At 37.9% G+C, this 21,806-nt stretch overlaps 1 protein-coding gene across 6 annotated transcripts in view; it reads left to right on the top strand.

The window, feature by feature from the left end:
- Positions 1-15,813, top strand: part of LOC105497786 (NME/NM23 family member 8) — a 54,153-nt gene extending 38,340 nt beyond the window's left edge. For 5 of the 6 annotated variants that reach the window (XM_071095052.1, XM_071095050.1, XM_071095054.1 and 2 more), the window contains 5 exons: positions 91-198; positions 3,240-3,391; positions 9,896-10,040; positions 12,336-12,573; positions 15,655-15,811. In XM_071095052.1, the coding sequence (XP_070951153.1) occupies positions 91-198; positions 3,240-3,391; positions 9,896-10,040; positions 12,336-12,558 (628 nt within the window). In that variant the 3' untranslated portion in view covers positions 12,559-12,573; positions 15,655-15,811. Of the gene's footprint in view, positions 1-90; positions 199-3,239; positions 3,392-9,895; positions 10,041-12,335; positions 12,574-15,654 lie in introns of all 6 variants that reach the window. The other variant, XM_071095053.1, reaches the window with a different exon arrangement.
- The last annotated feature ends 5,993 nt before the right edge of the window (positions 15,814-21,806 follow it).

A 21,806-nucleotide genomic window follows, 5' to 3' on the forward strand; every position in this document is an offset into this window, starting at 1 on the left:
TATTTAACAACATGCATTTGTATTGCCTACACATAATTAATTACTGAGCTACAATTCTTATTACCTCTTCTTTGTTTCCTTTTCTAATAGTGGTCCATCTCTAGCCCTTGTTTTATTGAGAGACAATGGCTTGCAATACTGGAAACAATTACTGGGACCAAAAACTGTGGAAGAAGCTATTGAATATTTTCCAGAGAGGTAGGATTCATACCATGGGTCCCTATCTGTTTTCATGGGCTCCACTTTAAACACCTTTTTAGATGTAGAGTATTGGAACCACAGCTCTAGTCCAAGGGAGCTTCTCAGGAAAGCTACCTTTCCTGGTGAAGGAGTGGACTGCTTATGACTGGAGGTCCAGCCCTGTGCCAGGCTGAGGATGGCCAAGGATTTGCAAGAGACCATTGTGAGATGCTAGGCTTGGGGCCGGGAGCTAAGAGGTGTATATTTCAGTCAACAGGTCGTCTCTTGGGAGAAATATCCACCCTACCCACTATTTAGGAGAAATTCCTTTGGGAAGGTTGTGGTGGCAGCTATAGCTTCTTTAACTGATCATGAGTTTTAAGACAATGATGATTAATTGAATATGTACTCTACAATTTAGTGGGAACATTTATTGACTTAGCTTATTGATTAATCTTAGAAATCAGCTAAACTTTGTAATCAACTTGACCCCTGGCATATTACCTGGCATATAGGGGAAACTCTTTCTGTATTTTCTGAGCTTTCCTGCTAGGATTAATATCATCTGCAGGATAGAAATAGTATCTCATGCATCTCCATATTTGGCACGAAGCTGATGGAAGCAAATTGAATTTCAATTCCCTTGAATTCTTTGTGCTGATTTTAGGGTAGGATTCAGTTCAAAGAAAGAAAGGACTCCCCTCATACCCCCTTCAAGTGTGTAAGAATATAGATGTTCTTTAAGGCACTGCAAACCTGACATACATGTTGACACAATAAATAGCAATAGTTATGAAGCCTCACTTACATGAAAGCTGAAGTGCTTTCTTTTGGGTAGGATATACTTAAATTTGGCTTGTGTTGCATGAACATGTATTGCCCCTTATTTAGCCCTACTCAGTTATGTCTTTGCTTATGTGCCAATGATTGTGAAGGATAATAAGCATAGAACCTCTGCAGGTGGTGTGAGCAGAGTGCCATGGAATCATTTAATAAAATGTGGCATAGAGTGCAATGCATGCTACCAGAGAGAAGGATTGCTATCAACACAAGGCCTGTGTCTGTAGGCACACTGGTCTAGACACTATGGCACCAAGTGTGGAGGCTCTCAGTTACTGCCCCATCTCCACCCCACTATCATACTGAAAATTGCCACAAATTCACAATTAATCTTCATCTTTCTTTCCAATTGATCCCCACTTTTCCACTTCCCTTGGCTCCATCCAGCACTTACGGTTGCTTTAGGAATAACTCTTTCAATGGAACTTCACCCTTTTCCTGTACCTGAATATTAGATGCTATGCTGGCGTTGTTTTACCCAAAATACGATAATTTGCATAGAAGAGAAGCACAGCAACCCCTCATTGTTACCCATTACTCCCTCTATCCCACTATTCCTCCCCTGACATTTTCCAATAATCATGTTTGACAGCGTAACAGGGGATGGGAGAATGCTCTGCATTGAGTAGAGTAAGTGCTCGGGATGGCTCTGGCTGTTTCATTCAATCGTTGTGCAAATCCCTCATCCTTGGCAATCACAGAGTCCAAGGGATTAGGGCTGAAAGTATCTCCAAATCGGAGGTGTGGGAACAGCCAAGGGCAGAATGGAAACGTCAAGGTGATAAGGCAAAAAAAAAAAAAAAAAAAAAAAAAAAAAAAAGCAAAAACAAACAAACAAAATCCTGAATGAGTCACTGAGACCAGAGAGGAAAGAAGAGGATCTGGAAGCTGGGGACAGAAAACCAAGTTTCCTGTGATATGAAGAATCCACATTGGTGTTAGCAGGAAGGAACATTATTCACCATAGCTGGAATTTGTTGGGTTGACTGCCCTGGACCGTTTAAAGGGAAAAAGGTGAAATGGGCAGTGAGCATCATTTGCTACTAAAATATGCATAGATAGATAGAAAGACAGATAAAAAGGACCACTGGGAAAAAAAACCAAGGAGCAACAACTGATTCAGAAGATACATACTTATTTATAGGAAAGAAAGCATAACAATAAACTGTCTAATCTAATGTGGTTGGTCTGGTATTATCAACTTCACTCTCGCCTCTTCCCACAAAGCTGTCTGTCTACTTCTCTTTTATTGCTGTTGTTGCTCACCTGGGGGATTCCCTTACAGTATCTTCTGGATTTATTGTTTATAATTTTGTATCTTTGGTCTAGAGTCAAATGCCATGTAATGCTTGATAATATGAAGAATTATCACATGGTGAAAGAAAATTTATTTAGAGTTCAATACACGCACCATATATTTCAAAGGCATCATCTGATTGCATCTGCAAAATCACCTTCTGAAACAGGTTTTATTGTCATATTTATATTTGGGACAACTAAAGAACAGGGAAGTTAAGCAGCTCCCTAATATCACATAGCTAGCAAATAGTGCAACAAGGATTCTACCCTCTGAGCTTTTTCACTGCCCAGGGCATCTGTATCAGTCTGTTTTCATGCTACTATGAAGAAATACCCGAGATTCGGTAGTATAAAGAAAAGAGGTTTAATTGACTCACAGTTCTGCATGGCTGGGGAAGCCTTAGGAAACTTATAATCATGGCGGAAGGCACCTCTTCACGGGGTGACAGGAGAGAGAATGAGTACCAGCAGGGGAAATACCAGGTGTTTGTAAAACCATCAGATCTTCTGAGAACTCAGTCACTAGCACGAGAACAGCGTGGGGAAAACTGCCCCATGATTCAATTAGCTCCCACTAGGTCCCGCCAATGACATGTGGGGATTTTGGGGATTACAATTCAACGTAAGAATTGGATGGGAACACAGCCAAACCATATCAGTATTCATTGCTCTTTTATAGTTATCTGTCAATATTCATTGTCATGATGATTTAAATGATCACATCCTTTCTTCTTAATGACCATTACCTCCTTGAAAAGAAGTAGCATGCCCTAAGTCACCATGTACTCACTTCCTTTTGCACAGTGTCAAGATCTGGAATGATTTGCTGTTATTTGATAACTTTTGAACAACTTAGATAAATTGTGTTATATTATTCTGTTCTGTTCCAATAGCTTTTAAATCTGATTTCTTTTTCAAAGTTTATGTGCACAATTTGCGATGGACAGTTTGCCGGTCAACCAGTTGTATGGCAGTGATTCATTAGAAACCGCTGAAAGGGAAATACAGCATTTCTTTCCTCTTCAAAGCACTTTAGGCTTGATTAAACCTCATGCAACAAGTGAACAAATAGGTAAATATTTAAGAATAAAAGTCAATGTATACATTTTCTCCAAATTTTGTGAACACTTAAAAAATTTACAAGCAGAAAAGCAAAACAGGAAACAGAAAATTCAAAAAAGTTGCGATGAATACGTATATCCTTCATTTAGATTCAACAATTAACTTTGTCATATTTTCTTTTGCTATCTCTCTCACCTCTCCCTCCCTCATCCTTCTCCTTGTCTTTCTCTTAATCAGAAATAGTATTGAATTTTGCTGAAGTCCTTTTCAGAATTTATGAAAATGATGAGTTATTTTTTCCATGGATATATTGATATGGAATATCATGTTAATGATATTTCAAATATTGAACTATATCCTTCCATTCCTATATAGGTGTTGCTTAGTTATGATGCATTTTTAGATATACTTTTGGATACTATTTGCTTATATTTCACTTGTTTTTTTTTTGTATTGAGACTTGAAAGTGAGCTTGATCTCTGCTTTCCATTTTTTTGGTTTGATATCTATCAGGTTTAGAAATCAATGGAATACTTCATAAGGAATGTGAACATGTTTTTCAGTGCTCCAAAAGAGTGTAAGCAGCACTGAGATTGGTATTTGGAGGTGTGGCAAAATTTTCCTGCAAAAAATCTGGGCCTGTTTTGTTTTGTGGGATAAATATTTGATCACTTTCTCTGTTTCTTTTATGGAAATTGCTGTATTTAAGCTTTCTATCACCCTTTGAGTAAATATAGTTAAATTACATTTTCCTAGGAAGTTATCTATTCCAGCTATGTAATTTGTAAAGTAATTTCTTATCATTATTATATTTCCTCCATTTCAGTGATTATTTCTACTTTACCATTTTGTATTTTGCTCTCTTTCAAACAATAAAAATTTAATTTATTCATGAGTTCTATGTTTTTCTCTTTTCTAACTACTATTTTTGGTTTTATCTTCATGATTTTCTTCCTTCTATTTCCTAGTTGTTTTTTCTTATGTTCTTCTTCTAGCTTTTTGAGTTGAATATTAAATTTATTTATTTTCAACTTTTAATTTTTATTGATAATAATTTTTAAAGTTATACATTTTCATTTGATTACTGCTTTAATTATAGCCCATGGGTTCTAATGCATAGTGTTTTCATTATCTTTATTGATTATTGATAATTAATTATTGAAATTTTGTAATTTTGGTTTATATTTTCCCTTGGGCCTTAGAGTTATTCAACAAATAAATTTATTTTAAAGAGATTTTTTTTAATTCTGGTAGAAGAAAAAGCTTGCATTTTTTTGAAATTATCATGATATTGTTGAACTACCATATGGCAAACTTTTGTGAAGATTCTACGTGTATGAGTAGAAAAAATATTATCACCGGTATCATGGTGAAAAGTTTAAATATAAGATAAAACCAGCCTTACCATTTGATTCATCTTGATTTATTTTTTTTCCCAACTTGATCTGTCTTGAATTTGCAGGATCTGTCAGAAACTAGAGGTGTGAGTCACCTGTTTTCAGTATATTGTTGGCTGTATTTCCTGTATTTTCTGATTAATAATGGTGGTGGCCATGTTATTTGATACCTAGATATTTAAAACTATTCATGGTAAATTTAGTTTTTAGCATTAAACAAAGCTCTTATTTGCTTCATTTAATGCGTTGCGGCCTGAATTCTGTATTGTTTGCTATCAAGACCACACGCCCTGCTTTCTTATCATTTGCATTTGCCTTATACATTTTTGCCTATTTATTTATTTTTAACCTTTTTGAATCACTTTTTTTAAGGCTTGTATCACACATAAAATCCATAAAGACGGATTTGTATTCATGACTTTCTCTCAAAATATATGTTAAACAGCCAAATTTACTGTAATAAAACAGTACACAACCCATGTATTTTTAATTTTTTAAATTGAAACATAATTGTCCATATTCATGGGGTACCTTATGATGTTTTGATACATGTACATATTGTGTAATAATCAAATCAGGGTATGTAGCATACCCATTGCCTCATAACTTTATCATTTCTTTGTGGTGAGAACATTCAAAATCTCCTCTTCTACCAATTTGAAATATGCAATGCAATATTATTAACTATAGTTACCCTACTATGCAGTAGAACACCAGAACTTGTACCCATAGACTGACCTCTCCCAACTTCTCCCTCCCCCATACCCTCCCCACTTCTAGAAAGCACCATTCTGCTCTCTACTTCTAGGAGATGAACTTCTTTAGGTTCCACATATGAGTGAGATCATGCAGTATATGTCTTTTCTGTGCCTTGCTTATTTCACTTAAGATAATGTCCTCTAGGTTCTTCGATGTTACCACAAATGACAGGATTTCATTACTTTTTATAGCTGAATAATATTCCATTATGTATATATATCACACTTTTGTCATCCATTCATCCATCAATGAACACTTAGGTTAGTTCCAAATCTTGGCTATTGTGGATAATGCTGCAGTAAACATGTGAGTACAGATATTTCTTCAATGTACTGATTTTATTTCCTTTGGATATATACCCATAGTGGCATTGCTGGATCATATATGGTAGTTCTATTTTTAATTTTTTAAGAGATGTTGAGCCTTTTTTCATATATGTGTTAGTCATTGTATGTCCAACAGATTTCTTCTGAGAAATGTCCATTCAGGTTTTCACCCATTTTTAAATCAGAATCCTTTTTTCTGGCTTTTGTTGGTTTGCTATTGAGTTGAGTTCCTTATATATGCTGTATATTAACCCTTTGTCAGATGCATAGCTTGAAAATATTTTCTTGAATTCTGTAGGTTGTATCTTCACTCTGTTGATTTTTTTCTTCACTAGGTAGAATTTAGTTTGATATAATACCATTTGTCTGGTTTTGCTTTTGTTGCCTGTGCTTTTGAGGTCTTATAAAAAAAAATCACTGCCAAGACCAATGCTATGAAGCATTTCACCTATATTTTCTTCTAGTAGTTTTATTGTTTTAGGTCTTACAGGGAAAAAAAATTTAGTAGGTGAGATAAATTCACATAATATGTTTATTTTATGTTAATAATATGTTTAGTTTCAAACATCTTATTATTTTAAGTTATATTTACATGTTATTTTTTCATTTACTGATGTTCTTCTCTGTGTGGTCTTTTACATTTGCTTTTGTGTTTGAGAAATTTATTTGTTCTGGAAGCTATTTTTATTGTAATATCTACCAGGATTGTCCAAGGGAAAGAATATAGTCATGGGTTCTCAGTTTCTGTTTCTGATCGGGCCAGTAAAGCCCATTCCTCATGTTTCTTTTCTGGTTATCACTAGAGAAGGAAATAAAAAAACATGGCTTCAGGCTGCTAAAAGCCTAAAACAAAAACACAGCAACAATAAAAAATGTGGGATGGATATTTGTTTTCTCTGCTTTAAATGATATCCTTTTACCTTTGTGACAATTAGGTACTTAATCTTTCTCTTTTCTTGAGCTATTCTCCTATTTTTTGAACTTGTGTTAAATGTTAAATGTACTTTGTTAGAAAACATATTATTTACATACATGCTGGATAAAAATAATCCTAGGCTCACATTTTTTTCTTGGAGTTTCTTGACAGGGTATCTCTATTCTTGTTTCCTGCATTTCTTTCAAGAAGCGTGGTGCCATATTGACTTTTGTTTCATTGTAAGTAATATGGTGTTTTCCCAGAAGAAGGGATGAATTTTTGTTTGTTTCTCAAGGCTAGTAGTTTTACTAACATATGTCTGAGATTTGACCTCTCTTGGTTTATTTTTCCAGATACATGTTAGTCTTTTTTGCTGTCTAGATTCTTATCCTCTCTTATTTCAAGATGGTTTTCCTGCCTTATAGTTTTAAATATTAGTTCTGTTCCATGGGTCTTTTTTTTTTTTCTTTAGGGATTTCACCAACTGGAACTGACAGGGGATTCTTTTGAAGTTTCTGAGTGTTTAGATTGACTGACCCAATTTTTAGTTAAAAATATTCTCTTTTGGTAAGATGAAGTCAAATTTCTTAAATAAATGTAGTAATGTATAATATTTAATTATATATATACACAGATATGTACACACACACCCCTACATACACACACGTGTAGACATACTTATCTTTGCCTAACTTCTGTATCTATGGCTTTTCCTATTGACTTCTCTTTCTTTATTTTGCTATCCCTTACTTGGCTGTTTTTACTTCTGTTATCTATGTCCTTCTCTGTGTTTTAAGTTACATTAGACACCTAGTTTATTTCTGTTATTTTATCTTTGTCTTTCGTGAGTGCAGCTTTTATTTCACATCTACTTATTGCTTGGCCATTTCTAGTTTTGAGTTTGAAGTTCTGATTTATGATTTTTTTAATGTTCAAACTGCTTAATTCACATTAGGGTGTCGTGTTACAGTTTGGGGGGTATTTGTCATCCTTCTGCTGGCTTTCTTCCTCCCTCTCTTCCTTCTTCATTCTCTTTCTTTTATTTCTTTCTTTAGCAGGGGAAGACATTTTTTAAATAGTAATTTTAAAAGTAATTTTAATTTTATCTTTTTTAATTGTTCAGTAAAGATTAATAAGGTTTGGGTTAGCTCATTTCATTTCTCAGGTCAGATTTTCTCTTGGTTTTGTATTAATATAATTAGGTAGTTTCTTAATAGGTAGGGCCTTTGCAGGGGGTGAATCTGTCTCACTATCTACAGTACTCTCTGTTTATCTTGAATGTTAACCTGAGCCACTTGCTGTCTTTATCTAAGAACATTACTCGGTATATACCCAAAGGATTATAAATCTTGCTACTATAAAGACACATGCACATGTATGTTTATTGCGGCACTATTCACAATAGCAAAGACTTGGAACCAACCCAAATGTCCATCAATGATAGACTGGATTAAGAAAATGTGGCACATATACACCATGGAAGACCACGCAGCCATAAAAAAGGATGAGTTCATGTCCTTTGTAGGGACATGGATGAAGCTGGAAACCATCATTCTCAGCAAACTGTCACAAGGACAGAAAACCAAACAACACCGCATGTTCTCACTCATAGGTGGGAATTGAACAATGAGAACACTTGGACAGAGGAAGGGGAACATCACACACCAGGGCCTATTGTGGGGTGGGGGGAGTGGGGAGGGATAGCATTAAGAAATATTCCTAATGTAAATGATGAGTTAATGGGTACAGCACACCGACATGGCACATGTTTACATATATAACAAACCTGTATGTTGTGCACATGTACCCTAGAACTTAAAGTACTAAAAAAAATAAAATAAAAAAAAGAACTGTAAGAGACTTTTGTTTTCCAATGTGGCTCCTTTTACCAGGAAGTATTGATTTCCAAAAACTGCATTAGTCTTCAAATACCTGGCTTGCAATGCCACAATCACCCACTCCTACACTAATTCATTCTTCATGTGCAAAGGAAATTATCATTTTAGAGCACAGATCTGAATATGTTATTGCTTAGAATGCTTTAAATGTTCCTTGTTGTTTTTAGAGGAAAGTCCAGATTTCTTCACAGGGCATAATTATTGATAATCTTTCTTCTACTTACTTGGCCAACTTCATCTCCAGTATATTTTCACCCAGTCACTTCTTCCTGCCCTCTGCACTTGGCATACATTACTCACTCCGCCTGCAGTGTACTTTCCCTACTTGTCCACTTGGTGATCTCACCTTATTTTTTCCATGCTTAACACAAAGGTCAGTGTCTCTGTGAAGTCATCCCTGACCTCTCCAGAGAAAGTTAAATGTTTTCTCACCTGTGTTTCTGGGGACCTTATATATTACTCTATAATAATGATCACTTTCTCATGATATCTTTATAGGCCTTGCTCTCTGTTGAGACAATTAGTCTCTGAGGAAAGGTTTATGTTTTCTTCCATTTCTGCAGTGCCTGTCTTAGGGCAGATCCTGGCCACCTCCCTTCCAGCAGGAGGAGTCCAGCCTTCTCCAGGCTGTCTGTTGGTTATAATCATATTGCCTTTAGCTCCCAGACCACTCTGTGTGTTTTTGATCCAGAGCAAGGAAGAGGCCGTTTTACCAGAAAACTCCCAGTTTCTCCGTTGGTTCACCTGTGTCTCTAGAATGTAGCCCTCAAAACTTAGGCTGCTGGTGAGATTTTGACATTTGCTTTGTTTAATTCCCTTAAGGTTTCTGATTCTTCAGGCAGAAGAGTTCAGATTGGCTTTATCCTTCAATCCATGTCTAGCAAGAAATTCCTTGGCATTTGTAGCATGAAAGTGAAAATACATCTTTATTCTTAGCGTGAGAGCAGGTCCCTTCCCCTTCTACTCTTGTGGTCTACTAGGTGTTTCAGGTGGTTTCTGGAAAAGTGAACCTCAGAGACTAGAAAATCTATGTTAACATACTAAGGTTCTGAATGTCAATTTTGTGCTTTGGAATTTTAATTTAGTTTAGCAGAGTTTTGCCGTGTTAAACCACAACATGCAAGTTAAACTATCATTTTCCGTAGTTATTTCAGTCTACTTGAATATGAAGGAAAAGTGAAGCAATCTGCAATATTATCAAATATCTGTTTTTCCTAGAGAAGATTCTGAATATGATTAAGGAGGCTGGATTTGATCTGATACAGGTGAAGAAAATGTCCCTAACTCCTGAGCAAATAGAGAACATTTATCCAAAAATAACAGGAAAAGACTTTTATAAAGATTTACTGGCAATGTTATCTGAGTAAGTTTCTGATACGTAATTATTTGCATCATAAAAGTGGTAAATGTTCATTATAGAAACTTCGAAAAATGCAAAAATTAATTGAAACATTTCATCTAATCTCATTCATGAGAAGACATTCTGCGAACATTCACGGTTCATCCTTTTTCTATTTCCTTACCTCTCTCCCTATCTTCCTTTCTCTCCCTCCTTTTGTCTCTCCTCGCCCCCTTGCTTCCTTCCTTCCTTCCTTCCTTCCCTCCCTCCCTCCCTCCCTCCCTCCCTCCCTCCCTTCCTTCCTTCCTTCCTTCCTTCCTTCCTTCCTTCCTTCCTTCCTTCTGGTTTCTCTAGGTCTTCGCATTAGATATATAGAGGCTGGCTCAGTTCAAACCCCTGCTTTGCCAACATACTTAATTGTTGCCTGAGTTTCCTTATCTGGGGATAATAATAGTATCTATCTAATAGGCTTGTTGGGAGGGCTACATAATTTATGTGTTGAAAGTACCTAGAACAGTGCATGACAAATATTAAACACTTGATAAATACTAGCTATGATTATTCACATCTTTTTTACATGTGTTGATACCTTGTCATGTGTTGATAGCTTTTACATGTGTTGATACCTTGTCTTTATGTATCGTAATAACATAAAGATTGCGATAAGAAATACACTCCTTTACAACTTCTTTCTACATGATACATCTGTTCCTGACAACACATACTTTTATAACCACCACATAGAAATTAAAGGCTAACAATTATTGTTTCCTTAATTCCAGGCCTTGTGATGAGCTGTACACACTTTATTTCATTTGACTCTTATAATAACAACTCTATGAAGTAGTTTTATTAGAATTTCCACTTTGATTTTGAGAGAACAGAGGCCCGGGGCTAGAAGTTGTCCACAGTCACAAAACTCATGTTTCGTTGGGTCCTGAACCCAGGGAGTCTCTGCTTTTAACTGCTGCTTTCCAAAACTATTGTTTACACAGAGTTCATAATTATGTGAACATGATTATCGATTTACTGTGAGTTAAATGTCTTTTCTATTTCATATATATTAAACATCAAAAATTTTCTATACAGTCATGCTTTGCAGTTCAATATTTCAGTCAATCATGAATTACATGTACAGCAGTGGTCCCATAAGATTATAATGGAGCTGAAAAATTCCTTTTGCCTTAGTGACATCATGATCATTGTAATGCAATGCATTACCATTTCTGTTCATATATGTTTAGATATACAAATAACACTGTGTTACAGTTGCCTACAGTATTCAGTATAGTAACATGCTATACAGGTTTATAGCCCAGGACCCATAGGCTAAACCAGATAGCCTAGGTGTGTAAAAGGCTCTTCTATCTAGGTTTCTGTAAGTATATTCTATGATGTTTGCACTACAATGAAATAACCTAATGTCACATTTCTCAGAATGTATCTCCATTATTAAGAGGTACATGACTGTACATGTACACACACATGCACACACACACACATGTGTATAAAATACGTATAAGAAATCTCTTTAATTGCACATTTTCCCTTTTTTCCGTTCTTGACCATTTGTCAATGAGTTTAGGAAGGCAGAATTTATAAAGTTAACAAAACTTAATGGAATATATGTGCTATTTAGATATAAATAGTAAGCAGAAGCCTAGGACTGCACCATGAAAGCTTAGAAAACTAACTTTTGTACTCGTTGCAGGTTGCATTTTCTGGGAAACTGGAAGAGTTTCTTATTCAGGCTATTGAATAAGGGTGAGACGAAGAAGAGAGGGCAAAGAAGCAGGATGGGGATGAGGGCAAGTCAAGATGTAGTGCAGGCCAGACAACTGCCTCTGCACAGCTAGATTGGTCTATCAGAGTTGTCCAGTATTGGCTGAGATGACCAGGCTGTTGTACGGTCATATCACTCAGTTACTTGAAGGTAGGCCATCCTGGCATTGAGGGTGGCCTGAGCAAGGTGGCTGTCTGAACTGGAGGCAATCCCTGAAGGGGTCAGAGGCTGCAGGACAACCATAAAGCAACAAGTCCTGAATCCATCACAATGTCTCTATTTACAGACCTCATACTAGAAAAATAATAAGACTTCATTGACAAATATTGTCTAGAATGAAATTACAGCACTCACCTAGCATATAAACCTATTAGAAGAGGGAGAAATGAAAAAAAGGAAGTATATGATTGCACTGATAAGGACAAAGAATAAAGAGGAGCTCCCTGGCCCAGGGTGCAGTGTTCTGTCTTTAGCCTTGTTTGCAGTGTCAACAGTTTTCAGTAGGCTGGGTCTTCTGAAAGCACTGTTCTTTGCAGAGGTCCATCTATGGTCATGATTCTGACCAAGTGGAATGCTGTTGCCGAATGGAGACGATTGATGGGTCCAACAGACCCGGAAGAAGCAAAAGTACTTTCCCCTGACTCCATCCGAGCCCGGTTTGGAATAAGTAAGTTGAAAAATGTTGTCCATGGAGCATCTAATGCCTATGAAGCAAAAGAAGTTGTTAATAGACTCTTTGAGAATCCTGAGGAAAACTAAAGTATATACTGTGAAGTACGTACCTGTTTAATTATTATTTTATTTTATTTGCTTGTTGCAGTGACTGAGGCTAGGACAAACCTGTCCTAAAAAGAGAAGAACTTTTCCCAAATTCCTGAATCAAACTTTATTTCCTGTGAGACACACTGTTCTATTGCATAGTAGCTGCACAGCCTCAAACCTGAGCCTAGTAGATGCTGATGACCTTGGGGATTCTGGTTGCTTGTAACCAGGGGGAGAATGCTGCATCCAGGCTGCAGGGATGGAGACAACAGGGCAAGCAATGCACCCATTGGTTCGCACACCTTGGTCTTGAGCTGTGGTGTCATCTACCATGACATAAAAAGCCTCATGCAGTCCCTCTACTCAACTCCTTTCCACTTCTCCGCTTTGAATGGCTAAAGTTTCTTTCTTTTTAGGTTTATTTGTTCTAAAAAAAAATTGCAGGTTTGTTACATAGGTATATGTGTGCCACGGTGGTTTCCTGCACCTATTGATCCATCCTCTAAGACCCTTCCCCTCGCTCCCCACCCCCCAACAGGCCCTGCTATATGTTGTTCCCCTCTCTGTGTCCATGCGTTCTCGATGTTCAACTCTCACTTATGAGTGAGAACATGTAGTGTTTGGTTTTCTGTTCTGGTGTTAGTTTGCTGAGGATGGTGACTTCCAGTTTCATCCATGTCCCTGAAAAGGACATGATCTTTTGGATGGCTGCATAGTATTTCATGTACCAAATTTTCTTTATCCAGTCTATCGCTGATGGGTATTTGGGTTGGTTCCATGTCTTTGCTAGTGTAAATATTGCTGCAATAAACATACGTGTGCATGTGTCTTTATAGTAGAATGATTTATATTCCTTTGGGTATATACCCAGTAATGAAATTGCTGGGTCAAATGGTGTCTCTGGTTCTAGATCCTTGAGGAATCACCACACTGTCTTCCACAATGACTGAACTAATTTACATTCCCACCAACAGTGTAAAAGTGTTACTATTTCTCCACAACCTCACCAGCATCTATTATTCCTGACTTTTTAGTAATTACCTGAATGGCCAAAGTTTTAGTGTAAAGTGTACAATGATTGTACAGTGTACAGTGATGGAAAAACCCACAGTCACCTTGGGCTGGTAGGAATATAAAATGGTGCATCTTCTGGATAATTGTTTGGCAGTTTCTTAAAAGGTTAAACATAGAATCATTATTTAACCTATCAATTATATTCTTAGGTGCATTCCCAAGAGAACTGAAAACAGGGACTCAAACATATACTTGTACAGTAATGTTTATAGAAAAATGCTTCACAAGAGCCAAAAGGAAGAAATCACCCAAGTGTCCATTAACAGAACAATGAACAAAGTTTGGTATAAAGATACAATGGAATATTATTTAGCTATTAAAAGGAATAAAGTATTGACGCGTACTGCAACATGGATGAATCTCAAAAAACATTTGCTAAATGAAGTGTTAGACACAGAATCACACATATTGCATGTTACCACTTACATGAGGTACCTAGAACAGGCAATTCTAGAGAGAAAAAGTGAATTATAGCTTGGGGCTGAAGGAAGGGTGAAATTGTAAGTTATTGCTTAACGGGTACAGAGTCTTTTTTAAGTTGACAAAATATTTTGGAAATTGTTTGTGGTGATGTTTGCAAACCATGTAAATGTCATTAATACCATTGATTTGTACACCTAAATGGTTGCAATGGCAAATTTAATACACACACCCCCGACATATTGCCACGATAAAAAAATAGTAACAAAAATAGTGAAATAAGGAAGAATTATTTCAGACAAGCACAAAAGGCTCTTGCAAGAGAACTCTTCAACGCCCGCCCCAAAATGATACAAAATTTAGTGTTACGTTTTTAAAAGAAAATGCATGTAATCCTAACATCGAAATCTTTAATTAAAAGTAAGCCTTTATGGTGGGAGTGTAAATTAGTTCAACCATTGTGGAAGACAGTGTCCTGATTTCTCAAAGACCTGGAACCAGAAATACCATTTGACCCAGCAATCCCATTACTGGATATATACCCAAAGGACTATAAATCCTTCTATTATAGAGATACATGCACACATATATTCATGGCAGAACTATTTACAATAACAAATATATGGAATCAGTCTAAATGTCCATCAATGATAGACTGGATAAAGAAAATGAGGTATATATATGGCATGGAATACTATGCAGCCATAAAAGGGAATGAAATCATGTCCTTTGCAGGGATATGGTTGGAGTTGGAAGCCATTATCCTCAGCAAACTAATGCAGGAACAGAAAACCAAACACTGCATGCTCTCACTTATAAGTGGGAGCTGAATGATGAGAACACATGGACACGTGGGGGGAACAACACACACTAGAGCCTGTCGGTGGGGGCTGGAGGGAGAGCATCAGAAAGAATAGCTAATGGATGCTGGGCTTAACACCTAGGTGATGGGATGATCTGTGTAGCAAACTACCCTGGTACACGTTTACCTATGTAACAAACCTGCACATCCTGTAGACGTATCCTTGAACTTAAAATAAAGTTGAAGAAAAAAAAAGTAAGCCTTTAATAAAGTTCTTAAACAGATAGTAAATAAAGGAAATTTTGTTTCAAACAAAGTATAACAATAACAAAACTCCCTAAACTCTTTCTTGGGCATCTCTGACCTGAGAGTCCTGCTGAATGCCCAGCTGCTCTCCCAGGCCACCCCACAACCCCCACCTTTACACTCCAGCCTGTCCATCATGTTCAGAAGAAGCTGCACAATCAGTCCTGGGATTTTTCTCAGCCCCTTCCTATTCTCTTCTTAACCTTTGGTTCAACCAGCAATTCTTAATCCTTGAACGGGTTGGGTAGAAAGCTTACTCACAAGTTAATATTTTTAACCCTGTCACAAATGTTTGTTCATTAACTCATTGCTCTGTAAATGTTTGATGACTGCTTACTTGCTCAGTCAGACTGTCTATAGGTAAAGGTTAAGGCCCATCTCCCAGTTCTATGATTTGTGTGCAACACTTCAATATGGAAATTGGTAACTGCTGAAATATTAGTGTATAGCACTGTCATTTATTTTGTTAAGTGCATTCTTTCTTTTCCTAGAACTTTGAGAAGATAATACACAAGTTCACATCAATATGTAACCATTTGGCACAGCTTCCTGGGAGGAATAATAAGAAAAACATGCTTTGGAGGAAAACTCATCTCAAGATACAAAAATGAATGGCTATGCATAATAACAATAAAAATGTATTCCCCAAACAAATCTTAATGTTTATTTTTACCCGATCTTCCAGAAAAGATTTAAGGTATATAAATGCACACAATATACAACAAGATAATTGAGGAAGGAACATGGAATGTGGGAGAAGAAGAGAGTAGGAGAGATCAAATAAAGCCAGGAGTGGAGTTAAATACAAATGCACACTGTCTAATGTATATTTAAAATTGATCAAAGTTTTCACTCTAAGTTTTCTTGCAGAAAATAAGGAAAGGATGACATGTAGATTTGCATAGTTTGCAAACTGTAGTACAGTCCAACAGTCCAGGCAGTGTACCTAACTCCCTGAGGGTAAGAAAATGCAAGAAGGGAATAAGCCAATTTTGTTTTTCTTTTTGTTTCTTTTCCTCCCTCACGATGTACTCTGAATGATGTTTTCTGCAGTGGCGTGCTCTTAAGCCCATAGCCAGAGTAATATGTGGTTCCCAGCATGTTAGCCATGACACCCTCCTTTTCATTACACTCGGGGGAAATATTAGATTGCAAATGAGTGAGAATCATGTTGCTGAATGATTAAGTTTTCAATCTAATTTCTTAACTCTAATATTAATAAAAATAAGACGCTCACAAACTTTGATCCCTCTACATTAGAAACAGATTACTCACTGCAATACTTTCATATTCCAACAAAACGTTTGAGAAGCATGCCTGTGAACTGTGTTAAATTATACAAAATCTAATTACGTACATGGGAGTTATCAGTAAGGATATTTCTCAATTTTTCTCAGAATGCATTAAAAAATAAGGCAAATCAATTATTGGCTTCCTTTAGATTGTGCAGAGAAATAAGTACAGTCAGTATCTTTACTTTCCTCACTTCCTTCACCTCCCCTGCTCCCGCAGGTTGAGTATTATTATCTGATGCTTTCAATGGCCTAATAGTATTTGGATATTCATAATGTGATTGTGCTGAGTGGCACACTGCTATTACCTCAAGGATGATCCAGACCTTCGAATGCATTGGGAAAAAAACGGAACAAGACAAAACTCTCTTAAAAGTGATATCATATTTCACCAGCAGATGGCAAGCTACACTCAGTTGTGTGTATATGTGACTAAAGCTGTACAAAGATTTCATACACAAGATATAAAGAAAGGCCATTTCTTTCTAACTGAAGTAGCCAGAAATCTAACAATCAATGTCTAAAGAGATCTATCCAACTACGCTTTAAGTTGAGTTCGTCTTAGTCTAGAGGGGATTGTGTTTAGTAGGTGGAACACAATAGCAAGAGGTAGGCATGTAAGGACTGGGGTTAGCAGTACTTGGCACCTTGCACCTAGGGGAGAAAGATTTTAAAAGGCTAGAAAGTCACCAGGGCTTCTGCCAAATGGGCTGGTCTTGAATTTTGGCTGGACTTTAGGTAGTAAAAGCATGACCTGGACCACTGTGGCTAAGGCAAGTATGACCTAAAAAATCAGTGGGAAAAGTTGGAGCTTGGGGCTGAGAACTGTCAGCTGCTGAGATACCCAGGAGTGTGGGGATGTGGGTCCGAATTCAGGGACAGGCTTAGTAAGTAGGCAATGGGACATCTGTGCTGAAAGCGCCTCTATCCCATCAACCAAATACACGAGGATGACTTCACTGGCATGAGGTCAGTGTCTACATGACTTCCCCCAGACAGAACAGTCCCCATTCTCTAGTACTGGCTCAGTTATGCACCTTAACCCTAAAGCCAGAGTCTCTCTGATGTCTACACCCAGTCCATCCAGCCCAGTTCCATGACAGGACACCCAAAGCATTCTTGATTTGAGCCTAATGCTCTCCAGTACCTTCCCTGGATGCCCTGTGGAAGATGGACAGATTTTGTAAAATATGTTGTCCTCTATTTGCGGCCCTCTAGCTGGACTGTCTTGGTGCCCTTTCTGGACACTGAAAGGGATTCCTGACACTGACGCCTATCTGAACTGTGTCTGAACCTGCTCAAACATTGGAAGCTACTTTGGATGACCTCCAAAGCCAGACATTTTATGCTTTTCAAAAAACGAGAAAGATGATTCAGCAATTGCCTGCCTAATTTTTCAGCTGCTGAAATATTTCAGTGACATAATAAATATTATAAATGATTAGAATTATTATTAAAATGCTAGTGAATTTTAAAAGTCCATCAGTTTGAATCAACAACATTATTTTAGATTTATTTTGGTACCATGGTGACATTTAATTCATAATACTATCTTTTTTTTGCTTAACTTCAGTTCTTTGCACCTGGTTATATTATTCAAGTTCTTATAATTTTATGAGATTTAGGAATAGTCCTCTGATTATAAGCCTGCTCTGTTAGCTGAATTTAATTGTTAATAAACAATTTTACTGTTTTCCCTTTTCATAATATGTCATTAAAGTTAGCCATATTAGCCATTGTAAATTGTTCTCACTGAGATACTGCAGTTGCATGTTTTAGTTATAAAATTGTTCTCATACAAATATCACAACTAAATATATGAGACTTATGCTGTAAAGGCAAAATTACACACCATGGCTTTGTTCTTGCCATTAATTACCTCTTTAAAAATATTTTCTTACATCCCAGTAGATGGAAATTTCTCTCAGGTAGCAAAGCAAACAAATACTGTAAGATCTGTAGTGATGATCAACATAGTCTTTCTTCAATAAATTTGAAAAGAAAAAGACATGAAAAAGCACGAAGACAAAAGCCCACAGCTTAGGGATTGAATAGTGTACGGCTGCTAGTTACAGAAGTTGACAGAGACATTCTGTTGCTTGACGCTACTTTATAGATTCTGGTGGAAAAGTGTAGTGATCAAATGCTAATATTTTTATGGTTGTCATAGTGTGCTGAGCATGAGAATGTGAATCACAACCTCCAATTGCAGAGGCCATAATGATAAGGGTTCTAGCTCTGCACCCTGAAATTGACTGTCACCTTTGCAGCAAGACCACACTACCGATGGGTTGCTCTCAGTCAGTGACTGAGCACAACAGGGTACTTAGAGCTATCCCTGGGAGAAGAGGGACTCTTTTGACAGATGACTGGCTTCAGACTCCCAGATAACCTTGCCAAACCTTCTTTAGACTTTGCAGCAGTCTGGAATGCTTCTACTCAACCTTTCTTCTCTCTTCCCTCTCTCCTTCACTCAGAGTGGACATCCATTGTGTTCTGACAACTCTTCCAGCCCTACTCAGATCCCTCCTCATTCTCTCTCACAGGCATTTTGCACATTTAATTCTGTTTTGGCATTTGCTTCTCTGAGAACCCAGATGAAAACACGTATGATCAAGGGAATAGTTCTCAAACTAGCATGTCTAAATGTCTTTAAACCAAACTACATTCTATATATCCCTCTCTGATAATATTTTTGTAGTATCTGATAATTATAAAAGTAATACATGTTCATTAGAAAAAATACAGAAAACATTTATGCCTTGCCCTTTTTTTTTTTTTTTTTTTTGAGATGGAGTCTCGCTCTGTTTCCCAGGCTGGAGTACAATGGTGTGATCTTGGCTCACTGCAACCTCTGCCTCCCTAGCTCAAGAGATTCTCTTGCCTCAACCTCCAGAGTAGCTGGGACTACAGGCGCCTGCCACCACACCTAAGTTTCTGTATTTTTCTTAGAGACGGGGTTTTACCGTGTTAGCCAGGATGGTCTGGTCTCGATCTCCTGACCTTGTAATCTGCCCACCTCAACCTCCCAAAGTGCTGGGATTACAGGTATGAGCCACTGCCCCCAGTCTGTGCCTTGCACTCTCTTATGGCAACATTTTTTATGGTCTTTAGTATTCAATAATGAAGGAAAATTATTTGTGTCACAAACACCTATCTTACCCTGGCATGACTTGTGAACCACATTTAAAAGTCCATTTTCACAAATTATTGGTAAAATAGACTCTGATACATCCAAGCTATGCAACTGTCCAATATAAACCTACTGTTGCATTCTTTACATGGAGCAATTTTCATGCTGCCTTATTAAGTTGATACAGCAAAACAGAAAGAAAGACCAGAAGGATTCACACCAAAATGTTAATTTTGACATTTTGAGTAGCTACTTTGACATTTTGGGTTGTTTTGTTTTATTTTATTTATTTATTTTTTTTGCTTATCTCTGTTGTTTGAATAATAAGGGGGGATATTCCATTGCTATCCTAGGGTTCAGCATCTTCTTTAGGGTGCTTTAAATTAAAGTAGCTACTCTATCTTGGGTAATTCATTCATCTGGAGAACATGGCATGCTTCCTTATCAGTTAAATCACACAGTTGACAATTAACTGATATTGTGGCTAATAATATCAGTTAATTACTGATGTATTGCTGGTTGGCATGCCTCTCCCTATGACGTAATACATCTTTCAGTGTAAACTGCTTTTCAAAAGTATTTTCCATTAGGAAATATGGTCAGTATTAGCATAAATCAGACTACAACAAGAAGCAGAAATTTGTTATCCTGTTGCTTTCTATGGTGATAAATAAGTGGTCCCTCTAGTAGCCCAGATTTATGTTACCAAAAAATCAGTGGACTTTGGACTGGTAAATCAAAATTCAGGAAATTTGAGGGCTTGAATTGGTCTCTAGCTATGTGCAAGAAATCAGAAAAACTTATACAACCTTTCTCCAACAAGCGAGGTTATGACTTCTGAGATCTTATTCAACCTTTTCATTGCATGATTCCAAACAACCATTTTTGCTTTTTGAATTGGTAATAATAACAGGTACATCCTTGCAGTAAAAACGTGCTCTTCTTTTTTACTCAGGGACTGGTTACCCCAACCTGAAACACCCTCAAGCTAGTAAGGGCTTTGTTGTAAGAATGCGATAGACACCTGGGGTGGAGCAACATGGCCGAATAGGAACAGCTACAGTCTCCAACTCCCAGCGCGAGCGACACAGAAGACCTGTGATTTCTGCATTTTCAACTGAGATACTGGGTTCATCTCACTAGGGAGTGCCGGACAATCGGTGCTGGTCAGCTGCTGCAGCCCGACCAGCAAGAGCTGAAACAGGGCGAGGCATCGCCTCACCTGGGAAGCGCAAGGCGAAAGGGAATCCCTTTTCCTAGCCAGGGGAACTGAGACACACAACACCTGGAAAACCGGGTAACTCCCACCCCAATACTGCACTTTAAGCAAACAGGCACACCAGGAGATTGTATCCCACACCTGGCCGGGAGGGTCCCACGCCCATGGAGCCTCCCTCATTGCTAGCACAGCAGTCTGCGATATCGCAGCAAGGCAGCAGCGAGGCTGGGGGAGGGGTGCCCGCCATTGCTGAGGCTTAAGTAGGTAAACAAAGCCACTGGGAAGCTCCAACTGGGTGGAGCTCACAGCAGCTCAAGGAAACCTGCCTGTCTCTGTAGACTCCACCTCTGGGGACAGGGCACAGTAAACAACCACAAAAGCAGCGGAAACCTCTGCAGATGCAAACGACTCTGTCTGACAGCTTTGAAGAGAGCAGTGGATCTCCCAACACGGAGGTTGAGATCTGAGAAGGGACAGACTGCCTGCTCAAGTGGGTCCCTGACCCCTGAGTAGCCTAACTGGGAGACATCCCCCACTAGGGGCAGTCTGACACCCCACACCTCACAGGGTGGAGTACACCCCTGAGAGGAAGCCTCCAAAGCAAGAATCAGACAGGTACACTCGCTGTTCAGCAATATTCTATCTTCTGCAGCCTCTGCTGCTGACACCCAGTCAAACAGGATCTGGAGTGGACCTCAAGCAATCTCCAACAGACCTGCAGCTGAGGGTCCTGACTGTTAGAAGGAAAACTATCAAACAGGAAGGACACCTACACCAAAACCCCATCAGTATGTCACCATCATCATCAAAGACCAGAGGCAGATAAAACCACAAAGATGGGGAAAAAGCAGAGCAGAAAAGCTGGAAATTCAAAAAATAAGAGTGCATCTCCCCCGGCAAAGGAGCGCAGCTCATCGCCAGCAACGGATCAAAGCTTGACAGAGAATGACTTTGACGAGATGAGAGAAGAAGGCTTCAGTCCATCAAACTTCTCAGAGC

The sequence above is a fragment of the Macaca nemestrina genome, chromosome 4, assembly GCF_043159975.1.
Source record: "Macaca nemestrina isolate mMacNem1 chromosome 4, mMacNem.hap1, whole genome shotgun sequence".
In the NCBI taxonomy this organism is placed as follows: Eukaryota; Metazoa; Chordata; class Mammalia; order Primates; family Cercopithecidae; genus Macaca; species Macaca nemestrina.